This window comes from Chrysemys picta, chromosome 6 (assembly GCF_011386835.1).
Source record: "Chrysemys picta bellii isolate R12L10 chromosome 6, ASM1138683v2, whole genome shotgun sequence".
NCBI lineage: Eukaryota > Metazoa > Chordata > Testudines > Emydidae > Chrysemys > Chrysemys picta.
The window spans coordinates 76,272,322-76,290,119 of record NC_088796.1 but is presented as its reverse complement, the minus strand read 5'-3'; the positions used below and the strand labels follow the sequence as shown (position 1 = coordinate 76,290,119).

The following is a 17,798-nucleotide window of genomic DNA, read 5'->3' as shown; positions in this document are numbered from 1 at the left end:
AAAACATGGCAGCTTTCCACACAAAAAAGGAATTGTCATACCAGTTTTGTTTTTTTGTTGACAGTTTGCCAATTGCATGTCTGAAGCAAATTAAAGTTCAAGTGACAATATGCCTCTGAATGATACAAAGTAAATCTCAGGTGACCAATTACAGAATAACTTACTCGTTTGATTCAAGTGAACTCAAGTAAAACAGTCACTCCATGGCTTGTGGCTACTTCAAACACATACCACCGCCCCCCAAACACAGCTCCCCTCCATACTTTACTTTTCTTCTTTAGGGCCTACTAATCCTGAGAGATATTGGGCACCTGCAACTATGTCAATGGGAACTGCAGATGCTAAGCATTCTCAGCATCAGAACTTTAATTTATTAATTAATTTGTATATTGCAGTGCTACCCAGAGTACCCAACCCAGAGAGAAGTTCCATTATACTAGAGGGCAGTACAAACACATACAAAGATTTTGTCCCTGCTCACAATCTAAGGATATGTCTACACTGCAATTAGACACACGCAGCTGGCCAGTGCCAGCTGACTCGGACTAAGGGGCTGTTTAACTGCGGTGTAGATGTTCGGGTTGAGACTGCAGCTTAAGCTCTGGGACCCTCCCAACTCAGAGGGTTCTAGAGCCTGGGCTCAGCCCGAGCCCGAACGTCTACACCACAATTAAACAGCCCTTTAGCCCGAGTCCAAGTCAGCTGGCATGGGCCAGCCACAGGGTTTTAATTCCAGTGTAGATATACCCTAAGACAATAAGTGATATGTGAAGGGAGAAGGATACCATCAAATACAAATACACACACACATAAACTGCATGTATTTTTTGTTGCTGCTGTTGAATGAAAAGTCAAACACTGATCTGTACATTTTGGTATTTTACCTACAGATAAAAAAGATAATGTTGAACTGGCATAGTAAGATTCTTAAAAGAAGCTACCAAGAAATATGGTAGCTCTAGAACACCAGCTGGTGCAGGTTAAACTATTACAGAGTCTGTAATTCAATTAGAAGTAGGCCTTTTGTACTCCACTGTTATGTGTTTGTCAGGCATCCTCAAAAGTGAAGACCCATTCCTTCTCTGTCTTTTTTCTCCACTTCTGGAAGTACAAACTTTCTTGTCGGTCCTACGTTGTATTAAAATATATTCAGTTACCCACAAAAAAGTCAATTCAATGTGTTATAAATCTGATGATTATGTTTAACAACATATGCTTGATTTCATTAACAGATTTCCTCCCACCCACCTCTATTCTCAGAAATATTTTTGCACTTTTACATTTCTGCTATCTGCATTAGTGGTCAATACAGAGACATGGCTTTCAGCTGAGAAACTATAGAGCTGCTAGGAGGTAACAGTACTTGCTTCCTGTAGCAGACCTTCCCCAGCTACTTCCTTCTCTAGCTTTCTAGCCCCAGTCCTGGTCCACCAATGGTTGTTAACCTTTCTTCCAGCCAGAATTTCCAAGTTATTCAATGGATTGAACTGCAATGCTGATAGCTGTAGGGCTCCCACTCTTTATCCAGAATGCCATGTTTGCTACACATAATTCAGTGATGTTATTTTCCACTTTTCATTCAAGGATCTTAAAATGCTTTACACACATCAATTAAGCCTCACAGCTCCTCTGTGAAATAGGTATTATTAAACCTCACTAACGAAAGAGAAACCGAGGCAAGAAGCAGTTAAGTCATACGCCCCAGTGCACAGAGTAAGTGAGCAGCAGAGTGAGGAAGAGAGGATTCTCTTTCTTTAAACAGCAGACACACTCTATCCTGGTCTTCACTAACTCAGAAAAGGAGTTATCTTGTGGTTTACACTAAAGTCCAGGTGCAAAACAAAAGCACGTTACAAGACTAGATTGCTTAGTAGTAGTATTTTTTATTTCAATCCTGTTACACAGAGATGCCCCAGATTCTAAGAGGTGCTGAGTGCCCTCAACCCCCACTGAAAAAGATGGCATTCAGCAAACCACATGATCAGGTCTTTAATCTGCAATCTTTATACTTCTATTGTGGAAAAAAATGGTACTACTAGAAAGAGATTAATAACAGCAGGCAAGAGATTTCTAAGAATTCAGTGGGAATCCAGACAAGCCCAGTTTTTCTGCTGGTAGAAGATGTAAATCTGTAGTCACACATTACTGAAAATGATCATGGCTTGTTAAATAACCAGTCATTATTCCAGCAATAATGACTACAAAATCTTATGGAATAGAAATTCTAAAATCTTTGCACTTGACATTATTTTAAAGTTTGTACTAAAACTTTGTATTAAATGAATTTTAAATACACACACCCACAAACAGGCAGATCTTCGGAATATCTAGCAGGTACACTCTAGGCAGTTTCATTCAAGTTTAAAATTGACTGCCAGCCCAACAATAGCAGAAAGAAAAATAATGGAAGAAAAATTAAAAGTAGCGGCACAGAGATGTAACAGAAACAGTTTTAAAAATAAAATTAAGGGAACTGTATCGTGACAATAATGGCTATTTGTTAACCTTTCACTTGTCATATGGAGCATCCTTAACTTCCACTACATTGGAACTGAGGTGCTCAGCACATCCCAAGCAACACTCAGCACCTCAATGGGGACACTGACAACCTCACAGGATCAGGTCTATAGTGACCGCTGAAAGCATCAAGGACCTTACCCTACTCCCACTGATGTCAATGGCAAAACTCTCACAGATTTCACGGGCACTGGATTGGGTCTCCAGTGCCTTTGTCTTCATCTTAAACTCCTAACTCCTCTGTTTTTAGCTAGATGATACAGACAGCTTCTTGTCCATATTACAATTAAGTTTTTTTCAGTTGTTATTAACATGGTAGAACTTTTCCTAGAACAAACTATTATTGTTTAAATATTACTCTGGAAAATGCAGCAATTCAGTTGTCTTCCATTCACATCAAATCAACAAAAGAAAATTAAATTTTAGTTCCAAATTCTGGCCTATCATTCAAAATTCTTGACTGATGCTAAATTCTTTAACTGGTATATTGTATTGTAACTCTGGATATTAAACACTCTCTCAAAAAGATTAGAGTTAACTACCAGAGTTAAGATTACAGTTGCACCATTGTATTAATAAGTTTAAATATGTTAAGTAAGTTTTAAAACATTTTTAAATTCACTACTTCCTGGTTTAAAACTGTGCAGTACATTCCTCTTTCAGGATACTTTTCAAGGGTTGCTACTTAAACAGTGATCTACAACTAGTAAAGCAATACATAGAAAGCATCACCACATACAGTGCTTCCATAGTAACATGAAAACCACCCAATTTTCCCCTCCAGAGACAAGGTTACAAACCCTAGCTCGGGTTGCAACTGAAAATGAGTAAGGTGATCAACTCTTAACTATTCCCTTCAGGGTTTTTGTGTGTTTTACAGAACTCTTACCCACAATTCTGCAAATTCACAATTTGTGTCCAGGACACACTGTGGGTGCTGCAGGTCAGAAACAAGATTATGAATTAGCAGAGCAGCCTTACAACATATTTTATTAATTCATTTGTTTATACTGCATGTCTAATCCAAATGGCTGCCTAAGCATAACAGATGAATATTTATTGACATTAAAAATGAAAACAAAAAGCTTACACAAAAACTTTGTCTATGCTATGTCAGTGCTCTCAGTCTCTTCCTTTAATGAACACAGAATTCACTTATCTAAACATTAAAACAACAAAAGAACAGCATCCATAATTGAAAAGAAAATAGCAGACTGGTGGCTTGACTATAAGGAAATAATTTACTTCCCAAGAGGATAAACTATGGGCCAACTGGCTATGATTAACACATTTACAGCCCTATTCTGATTCTTCATGCTCATGTGTATTGTTTGCATCAGTTGATATAGACATACCCTCTGTATTTTATTCTTCACTTTTAACAACAGACAGGAGTTGTTTTTCTATTGGCTTTATAAGTGATACATGTCTTTTGTTTGAATCTGAAAGAGTTTGTAAGTCTTAACAGCCTTCTGCCTTTTGTCTCACTGTGTAGAAATTAGAGGATGATAATTAGTTCTGCCTACTGCTCAAGAAGTCAGTCAACCAATGTCTGGCTGGGGTGAGCAGCCACTGAGGACAGCCGATTTTATTAATAGAAGACAAAAGGCTTTCAAATTATTTCAAACTCATCAAGGAATGCAATAGCTAATCCAGCTCCAATCCAACACTGGCACAATGCAGGGAAACCCCTGTATCCACACACAGCTCTTTGGGAAACAGACTGTCTTCCTGTGTGTTTGTACAATACCTAACACATTGAGGCATTTGGTATTACTGCTGTATTGCAATAGTAAGTAATAATAATAATTTTAACTGCATAACATCAGAGTGTAGTAAACAGCCTGTATTTTAAACTACTAAGAAACCATAAAGGGACCACTAGAATAGTATACAACTTACTAACAGGGCTAATTTTATCTGTCCTCATAGGAGTGACTGGGAAAGGGGGAAGGTTAAATTTATGCATACTGATTTTTAAAGGTATATCTGAGATTAAATGCAATTTACAGGTTTCATAGTGCTCCCACTTTTATTCATTTCCCGCTCTTCTATTGTCTGTTTCAGTTGCTCTTTCATAATAGTAATAAGTGAAGATGTGCTAGCTGGTGACCTAACGTCATTTTGGACAGAATGATATTTCTGTATAATGTAAACAAGAGTCACATTACCCTACTCATATATAAACTACACTCCAAATAAATCTGTGATTTGTGGCACTTAAATGATGGCAGTCTAAGAGTCTCAAAAATGAGCATCTTACAGGAGAGAAAGTTATAGTTTCTATTTACTTATACACACATGTAAGACTTAAAAAATATTTATTTTGTGTTTAAAACAGCTCTAGTATTCCAAAGGTATTCAGATCTGGACCTGTTGGCCAAGATGACCCACAAGGATCTCATCTGGGAGAGAAATGTACACTGAGGAATGGATGGAGACCACTATAGCACTTCACATAGGCCACAGAACAATCATCGGATTGTAACAATTTCCACTCACTACTTATCTGCTTTGGATCTGAACAGGAAGTGTAGCAGGAAAGTTGAAAATGGTTAATAAAAGTGCTCTGGAGCTGCTCTCTCCACAGCAGCACGAAGGTGAAACCTGAAGTTTCAGAAAGCCAAGAGATCTTGACAGGGAGCCCTAAACAACCCAGACGAATTAGCCACTGCTGGTCACATGCACACAAGTAACTGGGGATTAGAGGGGCAGCAGCATAAGTGTTTTGTGGATTGACAAAGGGGAGAATTCTGCCCCCTGTTCCCATCGCTGCACGCTTTCCTTGTGCAAAGCCTGTTCATTCAAGCATCTGACCACACAGGAGACCAGCAGAGTAGTAGGAAAGCCAGTACTTCTCAAGTTAATTTGCCTTTGACATCAACTCCTTCATTCTCCTGCCTGGGGATAGGAATAATATTTTTTGTTCTATAATCTATGCCATTATTCAAAGGTTCAGCAAGAGGTCAGAGTACTTCCTAATAGCGTGGGCAATCTAAGCTGTACAACAGTGAAACTGGTAGTTAAATCCACCATTCAGTAGCATCAGGCAAAACGGGAGAGGCAAGAAGAGGATACATCTATTCTGCTTTATGTTTTTGTAAAACTGGGCCTAGGAAGAGATTACAGGACATAATCTAACATGGAACAGTCATAACAAGACAGTTCCCCAGAATAAACTATCCTCTCAAGATTGGATCATTGTCTTGTGATGTCTCAACACCTCCCTCCCCCCCCCACCTTTAAATAAAAGGCAACATAAAAATAGGTAAAAATAAAGTCCATTTAAAAGGAAGCTGCATGTGAGTAAAGCATCTGGAGCTTTTTTAAAAGGAACCATCTTCTGAAATGCTAAAAAGAAAATAAAATCCTTTGCAAGAGCTTATAATGTTATCTGACACGAGAGCTTGGGCTCTGCACTTTGTATCATAAAGGTGAGCTGCAAATCAAATAAATAAATTCCACTTACAACAGAAATATTTGTGTGTCGGAGCGCCCTCACTCGCCAGACATTCAGCATATAAACAACTTTTCTATTCATAAAAGAGAAACACTTGTGGCAGAGATATGATTAGGGAGGGAGGAATGAACTGCATTAGTGGTTCCTGTAATAACTGCCAAGTATGCACCTTACATGAACAGCTTTTTTGCTCACAATAATTACAGCTGCAAGTATTTCAAGAACACCTGGACTGAGACATTTCTTACCTGATCATTTTCTTTCTGTTAGCAGCTTTTCTCAGAATTAATTATTCATGCATTAATACTCCTCCCTCCGCCTCCCCACGGAATTTGGAACAGTCCAGTGAGTAGCTGGATGCTCCAGGACTAAGCTCCACCCTTCAGCTCAGGTCACCAGAAGAGTTATTCCACAACTGTAGAAACACTCCACCAACCAGTTATTAGCATTAAGACAAACTCATATGAAATGTACTAAATTAACCTTAAGACAATATATTATATCTAAGGGCCTGTCTACACAAACAGTTAGACTGTGGAAAACTGGGGTATGAACCTACCCTGCACTAGGCTGTCACAGTCTAACTGTCCCTGTGGCTCCTGCTGACATGGGTTAAGAATTCATTAGAGTGCTTTGAGCTAGTTCCACTCCAAAGTGTCTAGATCAAAGTGCGCTAATGAACTGTTAATGTGCACCAGCAAAGTCCACATGGACAATTACACTGCAGTAGGCTAGTGCAGGGTAGATTCACACCCCAGCTTGCACAGTCTAATTGTTGGTGTAGACATGCCCACAGTCTCCTTTTAGAGAAAAACTTCAACTTATATTCTGGTCAGGCTACGAGGGTGGGTTGAATTTGGAGAAAAGCAACTAACAGAAAGAAAATGAGCAGATAAGACGTCTCTCATTCAAAGCCTCTCTCCTCACTCATTACTCATAGGAAGAAGTAAGCAGTGAATCCCAGAAAGAGGGAGGGAGAAGCAGAATTTAATTATTATAGTAGAGTAATAGTAGGAACGGAAGCTTCCCCTTATGTGGGAACCAACCCAGTAGCTTCTTCCTACCAAAGGATGCGTCTTCAGAGGAATGGAAACTTATTTTACAAACCTTCCTCAGATAAGGCCCATACAGTTTCCCCCAGTGCCTCTAAGGACTTTAGTTTCCCATATACCTAGCATGCTAATTGGTGCAGAAGTTTGCCTGCAGCAACTTTGAGGCAATAAGCCCTTTGCATTTCAGATGGAATGAGATGAATAGGGTACAACTGATGTATATATACCATATACTTGAGATGTGTGTTTGGAGTGCTAGGAATGTCCACACATGCCACAACCTTTCAAAGGATTACAACAAAATGATAGGATGACCATTTCCCAGGAACTGTGGAAAGAGGAACTTACCTTAACAGAAAGGGTTTCTGAAGCTACAAGAATAAACTTTTGCACATGGCAACAGCAGTGTAGTTTTTGCATAGATATAGGAACTAATTCCAAAACTTGCCTTTCAGACAGCTAGAAAGGCCAGCCACAGGCTTGTCTTGTTTGTCATTGTGATTAAACGTAGCACCTCATACTCAAATAGAGGATCCCATGTGCCTGGCTGCAAAATGCTGCTAAGGCTGGTATCCACGTTTCTAAGGGGCTTGGTTGTAGGGCTCCAACCAAATCTCCTGCAGAAACTCTAGCATAGCTGAGAGCACCAAAACTTTGGGATTATTATAATATTTGTATTACAGGCATCTAGAGGGCAGTGCCCCATTGTGGTTGGCACTACACAAAAGAGGCAGCCCCTGCCCCCAAGGAGCTTTCCCCTCACACCTGAAATATAAATTTGACCAGATCAATTAATGAAATATCCTGAATTCTGTCTGTACACCAGACATGATCAGAGGTTAATGAAGAATCCATGATCAACAGTTAGGGAGTTAAATGTAGGTTTTCTGGTCTGAATGAAGGAGTCACTGCATCAAGTGCACGGTTCTATGCACTTCTGCAGGTACATTTTAAGAAATCCACTCGGGATGAAGCTGATGCATGGCACCAGCAACCCTAGCCACTGGAGATAACTGGCTACTGATGGCCCCTCAAGAAATGAATGATGCAATGAAGTTTTGGATCTTTGCAAATCTTTGTCATTATGGGGGGAGGGATAGCTCAGTGGTTTGAGCATTAAACCCAGAGTTGTAAGTTCAATCTTTGCGGAGGCCATTTGGGGATTGGTCCGGCTTTGAGCAGGGGGTTGGACTAGATGACCTCCTGAGGTCCCTTCCAACCCTGATATTCGATGATTATTTATTTTGAGCTCTAGGTGAGCAATTCTCTGCACTGGGACCAAAAGCTCTTCCTGATTTTGAAGAAAGGGTAGCTATGGATCCTTTCCAGCTGCTTTCCAGTTATGAAAGGTTCTGTTTCTCCGTACAAGGTACTGATTGGCATGTTGTCTATGTATGGGTATAAGTGTGTAATGTGCGACCTGTGCCTTGCTGTGACTACTACCAGCCACTTCAGACTCTTGGTGCAGAGGGTTGTTCAGAAGGAAGAGTCTTCAGGAATTATAAGCACTCGTACACAAATGCTCTTTTGTCTTTGTCATGCTGAGAATTTTGTTTTGTTTTTCTGTGATGCATGTGTGGTACTCCTTCCTCTCACTGTTTACAGGTGGGAGGTAGTACACACACTCTAACCTGGCATGGGGACCACACAGTAGAGGAGGGGTACTGGTACACATACCTCAACTGGAAGAGCCAGTACCCCTATACTGCATTGTAAAGCTGGTGTCAGACATAGGTATAAGCCCAATCCCACTTACTATCTACATATAAACCTTAGCAAGCCCTCAGGACCCAGGTCCTAGGAGCCACCTGGGGTGGGGTGAGCCCAAGTCCCACTGGGACTTGGGTCCAAACCCTGTCATTTTGAAGCATGGACATAGCTCAAGCCTGGGTCCCCCAGTTCATGTCCAGAGATTCCACCAATGCTATCCCCAATCCTTCGGCCCTGTATTTCTCAGTCCTCTTACCCCCCTGTAATCCCATGATGATACAGCTTCATGAGGAGTGGGATCCTCAAGTGCCTCTGATCTGGTCACTGACTGTCTGAAGAGAATGTAAAGCTTAGGAGCCAGCATGCAGAGTAAGGGCGAGGTGGGGAGAGAGACCCTTTCCTGCTTTCCAGAGCCTCAGCCACTTTCTGTGGCACAGCAAAAGTTTATGGCTATTGATCATATGGCACAATTCCCATTCCTGAAATCTGAGTCCCTTTCTCTAGCACAGCACGGGACTTCGGGCTGAAAGCCAGACAGGCACAATTCCCATTAGGCTGCATACTGAGGCAGGGCTCCACAGGAGGAACAAGCTTCTCTGCATGCCCAGACATGCTGTAGGTAGGGGATGGGGCCATGAGCAGGATACAGAGCACTATGAGAGCTTCTATGTAGAAAAGCCCCAGTAAACAAAGCCTCTGCAGAAGAAGGCAAAGGAGAAGGGGTATTATGATGCACCCAGTCACAGGTATAAACCCTGATTTTCACCCCACTTGTTCATTAAAAATATTAATTACTGCCTTGTGAAGGACACGTTTGCTTTATCCTTTTTGGGTCTCTGGAGTTTTCAGGACTTATCCATGAATATCATGAAAATTCCCTGAATCTCAGTGGGAGAAAAGGGAGCTGTGTAGGAGCCTGGCTTCTTTCCCCAGGGAACAAAGGGCCCACTTCAGAATCCACGGGGCGGGGGGAGGACTTTGGATCATTTCTGTGTTTTTTTCCCCTGTCCAGCCCAAGTCTTTTGCAGTTAGCTTCCTCCTCATCCTTAGACTCTCTCCCTGAAAAACTCAGAAACCCCTGATTGGATTTGTGTCTCCTCGGGGCAAGGTGGAGACCAGGCATGCCAGTCCAACTCTGAGCCCTGTACTCTGGCAAAGCAAGTGTGTTGGCTGGCAGGGTATAATTCACCCTCTGTAGCTGTTGTAAGTGCTGCCTCACATAGGGAATACCTCATTAGATTTAAGTCAAGTATTTGCAGGCTAGCTCTGCCATGTCTGAGTGAGGGCAGAGGAGCCCAGCAGGGGAGATGCTACAGTAGCAGATCCAGGTGGTTGAAGTCACCATGCTGCTATTTACCCAATGCACAGGAAGAGGAAGATTATAAACTGCAACTGCATGAAAATGAGTACAAATAAAGATTTAAAAACAAAATGTTCAGGAGAAACTTAACCGCCAACTTGTTCCACCTCTGGAGGCAGAAAATCCGGCATCCTGAGCTCAAGGACGGAGCTTAGTCCTGGAGCCTCCAAAAGTAACATTGGATGCCTCTGAATTCCATACCTAGGTGGGGGCATTAGTCCATTAGTAATGGATGAGGAGAGAAGTGGTGCAACAGAACCATGCTCTCTTTAGACTCCCTGGAAGTCCTGCTGGTCTAGCTGTAGTATAAGACCTCAAAACATATCAAATTGCAACCTATTAATGAAACTTTTGCTGAAGCCTGGAGCTGGCCTACGTGGCAAAGTAGCAAGTTACACCAATAAAATAGTGATGGGGGAAGGGGATAGCATATGGCCCTATTTTCAATTCTTTTAAAACTATTCTTTTGGTGATCGTAGGTAATCACTTGATGGGTAATTCACCCAAAGAGTTAATAAAGGCAGCTCAGCATGAGTAAAATAAATTTATTAATTTGATTTACAGATCATCTTTATTAATGCAGACAAAGTGTGGGCCCCAAGCTCTACTTTCAGAGATTTATGTTTCCCTTGGGAAAAAATCTGATTTTCATTCTTGCACATGGGGACATTGTTTATTTTTTGTATATACCCGAATTCAGTTCATATATACTTGAAGCAAAATAAGTATCCTCTGCATGAGGTAAAAGCCTGCTTTGGCTTCTAATGACAATGAGATGTGTATCTTATGCTAGAAATCGAGCCACTTAAATCCTCCCTCTCTAAGCAAACAAAAAATATTTATACTTACAGATATATCATCACTAAAATCTATTTCATCCAAATCAAGGTATTCAGGGGCTTCCATTATTCTTCTATGCACATTTTGGGTGAGTCAGTACAGCAGTAAAGTCCTATTAAAAATACAGAAAATGAGGTATTATATATTAAAGAATCTAAAACCTTTAAAATGTTTTCACATGGTCACATTACTGAAAAAGTATTTAAGCTGGACTGGAATTGAAGTACCCTTCCAAATACCTTTAATTTAATTTGTCTGTTCTTGGCTATGTATCATGGGGTTGTTTTTGTGCCCATTTCAGCTAATACAGCAGGACAGCCACCTTGAATATGAACAGGATGTGACAGACTCCAATCCTGCAACTTGTTGTACGCTCACAGACACCCTCTTCCCATGCAGAGCCCCAATGAAGTCAAAGAGGCTCCGCATACAGAGTCAGTTGCAGGATCAAGTCCTTAAACAGTAACAGCCCTCTCAATCAGAGGGGGGCAAACTACAGCCCGCGGGCCACATCCAGTCCGCGGGACCGTCCTGCCTGGCTCTTGAGCTCCCAGCTGGGGATGTTAGCCCCTGGCCCCTCCCCCGCAGCTACACCGCCATGCAGGCAGCGCTCTGGGTGGTGGGGATGTGAGCTCCTGCCGAGCAGAGTGGCAGTGTGTCTAGCTCCAGCCTGGCAGTGCAGCTGCCAGACATGCTGCTCTGAGTGGCATGGTAAGGGAGTCGGGGCCGGGGGAGTTGGATAAGGGGCGGAGGGTCCCGGGGGGCAATCAGGGGACAGGGAGCGGTTGGATGGGGCAGAGGTTCTGCAGGGTGGGGGGCAATCAGGGGATGGGGAACAAGGGAGGTTGGATAGGTGTGGGGTCCCGGGGGCAGGGGCCTGTCAGGGGGCAGGGGTGTGGATAGGGGTTGGGGTGACAAGAACTGATCTATACCTATAGGCACCAATCCTTGGGGTTCTTTACTAGTTCCTCACAGTGAAAAAAAATAGCTTAAGAAAAAATCTGTGCATGAATCAGAGCTCACACATTCCAAAGGGGTTAGGATTATAAAGTACTCATAATTTTCTTAATTCTAATCAAATCATTTTCCAACTTGTCAAAGGCATACATCCTGACTGAAGACAAGTACAATGCTGAAAAAAGGAAGATACTTAAGTTAGCTAACAAAGAAAGATGATAATGCATTAACAATAACAATTAAGACGTAAGGAACTAAGTGCTAAGCATTATTATGGCAGCAAATTCACTCTGCCAGCACTTCTGTGTGACAAAGGAAAAGCTTGAAGCAAAAAATATACCAGCCCCAGTTCATCAATCTGACGATTGGTAAACAATGCGTTTTCAAATAATGGAAATTAAGCTGTGCTGGTCTAAACAGAATCATTGTATGCATCAGTAACATTTGGTTAGCAATGTTCTAGCAAGTTTAAAAACAACAACAACCCAAAACCCTATTCTGCAGGTGTTATATTCATTGGCATACAAAATTGTAGTCATTAATCTCCTATACACTGACCTCCACAAACTAAAAGTTGATCTTAAAACAGCTGCTCTTGAAACGCTATAAAAAGCAGAAGTGAGAAATATATTCAAAACAGTTTTTAAGTTTGAAAAGCTGAATGTTTGATTCTCATCAAATTACTGCAAATATAGGATCATTCAGTATCAGGTTTTCTATGGAAATTCAAAAACGTTTTCCCCCGTCCCCCTGAACGCACTCAGATATTAATATATTTCTCCCTCACAGCAATCTACAGACAACTGTTTAAAAACATACAAATCTTACATATTTTCCACTTACACAAAACAGGTTTTACCTCAATTAAAACTTTGTATTCAAGGAGCAATATACAAAACGGGGACAACTTCCATGACAGACTCTGGAATAAATTCACTTGTGACTTAGTTGGTGGGTTGGGTTACATATAGATGGGACAATGGGAGGGAGATGGGTGTAAAATAATACAAAACAAGCCATATCTTCTTCATATGAGGGAGCAGAAGGTGGTGTATAATAGGAAACTACTGGGCAGAATAATTGCGCTCATGTTGTTCACTTGCCGAATACCAAATTGATGCTCAAAGTGCACTCACATAGTAAGATACTAGTCGGTGTGAGTAAGGGTGACATGATCAGGTCTTCAGAGTTTTCCACCTGTTTGTTTATTAATGGGCACATAAGACTGCAGTACATTTGTTATGGCTGTTACATAGTACATTTGGAGGGAAATTATGGCTCAGTCATGGTAAAATAATTAGTTGTTTAGATATGTTAGTCAAACTGTATCATTAACAACCAAATTACTCTTGCAAGCATAGGTCCTATAAAATGAGAAAAATTTCCTGCTCCATTTTGTACATCAATTTGGCATTCACTAAATGTGCCAACTTACATGTGGCCAAATTTTGCTAGGCCGGTAACTTGCCTTATGGGAAGCTATTCAGGTTCAGAAGCAGGTTCTGCAGAATTGCTATGTACCACACTAGACTGGTGGTAGGCAGAACAGGGCAGGAAATTTCAGAGTCTTGACTCTGTCCCCCACATGTGCCCAGCAACACAGTAATAATGGCACATTTGACAGCATACACATTTCTGAGTACAGACCTAATGCAGTTCACTCCTTCCACAAAACAGTAGGGGAGAGGGATAGAGATTATGAGTCTCTGAGTCTCAGCCTCCCAGACTGCTCCAAGGGCAGTGCAACAGTGCACTGTCCTTTATTCTGCACAGATTGTTACCTCTGGACATAGGCTATAATGAGGGGTGAAAGGCAGTGTAAGAGCAAAAACAACTATTAGTGGGGGAGGCCGAGAGAAGAGGGAATGTTACATGAAGTAGGCCCCCTTTACATGACTTATCTATACCCATTTTTCATCCCATTGGCACACACGCCATTAGTAACTACAAAAAAAATGAGCATCAAAAACATCAATCCACTTCCTCCATGCCCACATTTCACTGCCATGCAACTGAGTTGGTATCACTGTGGTTCTACAGATATGCAGCTTCATAACAGGCTCAATGTTATGAAGTCCCCAAGCAGGCTACAGAAGGGCCCAAAATATGGCAGCAGCTGCTACTGTACGAGTGTCCACATCTTTCAAGCATTTTCCTGTACTGTCTATGACATGACTTAAGTATTTGACAGTTGCCACCGGCTTAGTGTCCTGTCCAGGCAGGTTCATATTGAGCTGATTATCATCTGGAGCTGGAGGCTGCTTGATGGTAATGGCCAGGGATTAGTTTTAGCCATATGATAATGGAGACCAAAGTGCACTCCTTTTTGCCTGACCAGATTGGTCAATCACAGCAGCTGAGAGCCAAACTGAGCCAATAAGACAATGTCATCAGCATATTCAAAATCTCAAAGAAGAATGGTGTTGAGATCAATGCCACCAAATGATGCCTCCTCATGCATATCCATCAACCAATCAATGCCAGTATTGAACAATGATAACAGAACACAGCCTTGCCAAACTCCATGGAGATAGGAAGCCATGTGCTGTATTTGACATAGAATGGAAAACTGAGTTTAAATCAATTATAGATCTTTTCTATCAATGAAATTATCGTCCCAGGGATGCTGGGTTGCCTCATCAGATCCCACAAACTCGCTCGATGCACTAAATAAAAGGCCTGACAGAAGTCTATACAAAGTGTTGTGCATGTCTTATTAAATTCAGCTATCTCAGGGGTTCTCAAACTGTGGATCAGGACCCCTCATGGGGTAGTCAATCATTTTTAGCTGTGTGGTGTAAATGTGAAGTTCAAGCTCTGTAGCATATAAATCAGGGGTTCTTAAACTGGAGGTTTGGACCCCTCAGGGGGTCGCAAGGTTATTACATGGGGGGTCACGAGCTGTCCGCCTCCACCCCAAACACCGCTTTGCATCCAGCGTTTCTAATGGTGTTAAATATATAAAAAAGTGTTTTTAATTTATAAGGGGGGGGGGTCACACTCAGAGGCTTGCTATGTGAAAGGAGTCACCAGTACAAAAGTTTGAGAACCACTGAGTTATCTCCTCAAAAAGCTGTCTCAAGGTAAAGATCTGGTCAACAATGAAAAAAAACAGGTCTAAAGCTACATTGAGTATCCCAGTCTGTCACAAAGTGGATCGCTGATTTGAGACACCAGCCAAGAAGTGAAGACTTTCCCTGGGACTGCTAACAGCATAATGCTTCTATAATTGTTACGCTCAGCCATGTTGTCCTTTTTGAACAGAGGTAAAGTAACACCACCCATCGGGGATAATATAAGTGTGCCAGATGGTCTGGAAGAGCCTATGCAGCCATGGTACAATAATATTCTCACTGGTCTTCAACAATTCAGGTGAAATGTCACAAAATTTCAGCGTATGGACTGTGAACTGGATCTCTTCTTGGTTGAAGGAAGGTGGCTTTTTCGGAAGTTCCTGCCCCTCTTAAAATGGAAGAGGGACGTTTTGATTCTTTGTTGTCTTCGTCTGTTGGTCCATATTAAGTGACAGGACAAGATCAGAAATGAGGTTATTCAAAACTGAATTCAGCAACTACCTTCATTAACATGTTAATAGTTCAATGGCTTTCTTGGTATGGACATATTAGGATGGAAGACCAATGAATTCTGAAATGTGTTGACCAAGGAATGGCTCTACCCACCTGGCAATGAAGTGGCGACAAAAAATTCCCAAATCCATCTGCAAATAACCTAGAAGAGTGTGCCCCATCTGAACCAGACACAGACCTGCCCACGGTGAGGTAACATACGACTAAATATGCAATACATAAATTACAAGATACAAAATGCAACAGAGGGTCCTGTGGCACCTTTAAGACTAACAGAAGTATTGGGAGCATAAGCTTTCGTGGGTAAGAACCTCACTTCTTCAGATGCAAGAAGTGAGGTTCTTACCCACGAAAGCTTATGCTCCCAATACTTCTGTTAGTCTTAAAGGTGCCACAGGACCCTCTGTTGCTTTTTACAGATTCAGACTAACACAGCTACCCCTCTGATACAAGATACAAAATGTAGGACAGTCACATAACAGACTGGGTACACACAAACAGGTATAAACAAGTGTCTACAGCTACAATATCCTTATACAGCAGCAAGATGTACTACCAAAAGTGTGTCTTACCAGAGTTTTGCTTCAATTATTAACATTATTCCAGTTTTTCTTTATTTTACTTTTAAAATCCATCCCTCTTCGGACTGCAGTATATCCAATTGATTTCTGTTATTAAATGTATGGAGAAGGCACAACAAATTTTGGTGCAGCTGACTGATTTGTTTTCATTTGGGAACAGAAAGACAGCAGCTTTACCCTCAACTGTAATTATTCAATTTAAGAAGATAAGGACTGATAGATTTATGAATAACCTGAAGACAGAACTGTGAGGATCATTGGCATAAAACAACAGGAGTCTAGGTCCTTTTGGTAACACCTGAGGATAAAATGAGAAACCTAGAGTGCAGAAACAAGAAACATCAATGATACAACTTTAGGTGCTCTGAGGACCTTAGTCTCTGCAACATCATTCCCAATCCAAATGCCACCATATGTTGCTTTCTCATGGTTCCAGAGCAGAAGGGCTCTTTGAAAACAGAGAAAGACTAAAACTAACAAGGGAAGAAGGTCAATAACCACCACAAATATTTTCCCATAGGAAAAAAACAACAACCCTATACTTTTTATTTCTGTACTCAACCTTACATTCTGCATAAAGAAAGTCGCTGGAACACTGGTAAGTTTTGTTTCCTGAAGTCAGCTATGCGTTCTTTTCTTACGTGCTAAAACTGGACAACAAACTGCAATACCAGCAACCCAAATAGCAAAAACAATGACCAAAAACATTTGCACTGGTCCATGCTTGGAGTGCCACTCAGGGGTAGATTACTTGTTATAGTGTAACATAACAGAGCAATATATATATATATATATACTGTGAATCATATGGCAAGAGTCACAGTCAGTCAGTGCTGCTGTGAACAGGAGAACTTTGCAGCTAGGTGAATCCAACATATCACAGGAGGTGTGAACAATCTTCATAACATTTACCACCAATTTCTTAGCAAGATTAACCAATGCAACGCTGAAAATAAGTACGAGTGACATTCACTAATGTCCAGTGATGCACCTCCTGGTACAACAGATTAACAATATCTTTTCAACCAAGCTCACAGCAATCAGATGAGCAAGCAAGTGATCATCTCTGATATGACAGCAAAAAGTTCCATGTTTCTTAACTGGTTAGTTTTCCCAAATGAATTTTGCTCCTTAGAAAGGTTTTGGACTTCAAGAATTCCTGTAAAAATTTCATCTGTCTGGTGAGATGGTTCACATACATATTACTCCAACAGCTGAGAAGAACCCATAAAATAATCCAGCCTGTTGATGGAATGCAATACTGAAAAAAAACCTCACAAACCACAGCACTCCCTATGTATGTACCCAATGGGTATTTTTATTATTTTATGGGCACTACTATTGTGAGAAAGAACAAGGATATTACTTAACTAAAGAAGATGGAAATATGATATTTGTAAAATACATAATAAAATAATAATCTCTCACATGCACTGTATTGTAATTAATGCTAAACCTCAAATAATGTAGGGGTTATGCAGTTTTGCTAAAAATCACCTTCCCCTTCCTGTTCAGGTATGAGAAACATTCATTGGTTCCCCAAAATATTAGGTTGTTCTTTGCTACCCTTCCCCCAAATAAAATTGATTTATCAGAACTTAAACCTTGTTGCCTACACACACAAAATAAAAAAACAGGCTAAGGACAGAGACAGAGAGAAATTCATGATAAAATGGTAAAAAGAAAAAAGGAACGGGGAAATCTTATTATCTGGTAGCTTTTGCCAACCAAAAA

The 17,798-nt window shown here is 41.0% G+C and overlaps 1 protein-coding gene and 1 pseudogene across 9 annotated transcripts in view; both read right to left on the bottom strand.

Annotated features, from left to right (window-relative positions):
* Window positions 1-17,798, bottom strand: part of SNCAIP (synuclein alpha interacting protein) — a 113,965-nt gene that overhangs the window by 50,092 nt on the left and 46,075 nt on the right. For 4 of the 9 annotated variants that reach the window (XM_005305144.5, XM_005305147.5, XM_005305145.5 and 1 more), the window contains exon 2: window positions 10,949-11,051. The exons of 2 other annotated variants lie outside the window; for them this stretch is intronic. In XM_005305144.5, the coding sequence (XP_005305201.2) occupies window positions 10,949-11,005 (57 nt within the window). In that variant the 5' untranslated portion in view covers window positions 11,006-11,051. Of the gene's footprint in view, window positions 1-10,948; window positions 11,052-12,454; window positions 12,500-17,798 lie in introns of those variants that run through there. 3 more of the 9 variants (XM_042854638.2, XM_065599272.1, XM_042854639.2) reach the window with 2 other exon arrangements.
* Window positions 15,931-17,295, bottom strand: LOC122174100 (uncharacterized; annotated as a pseudogene).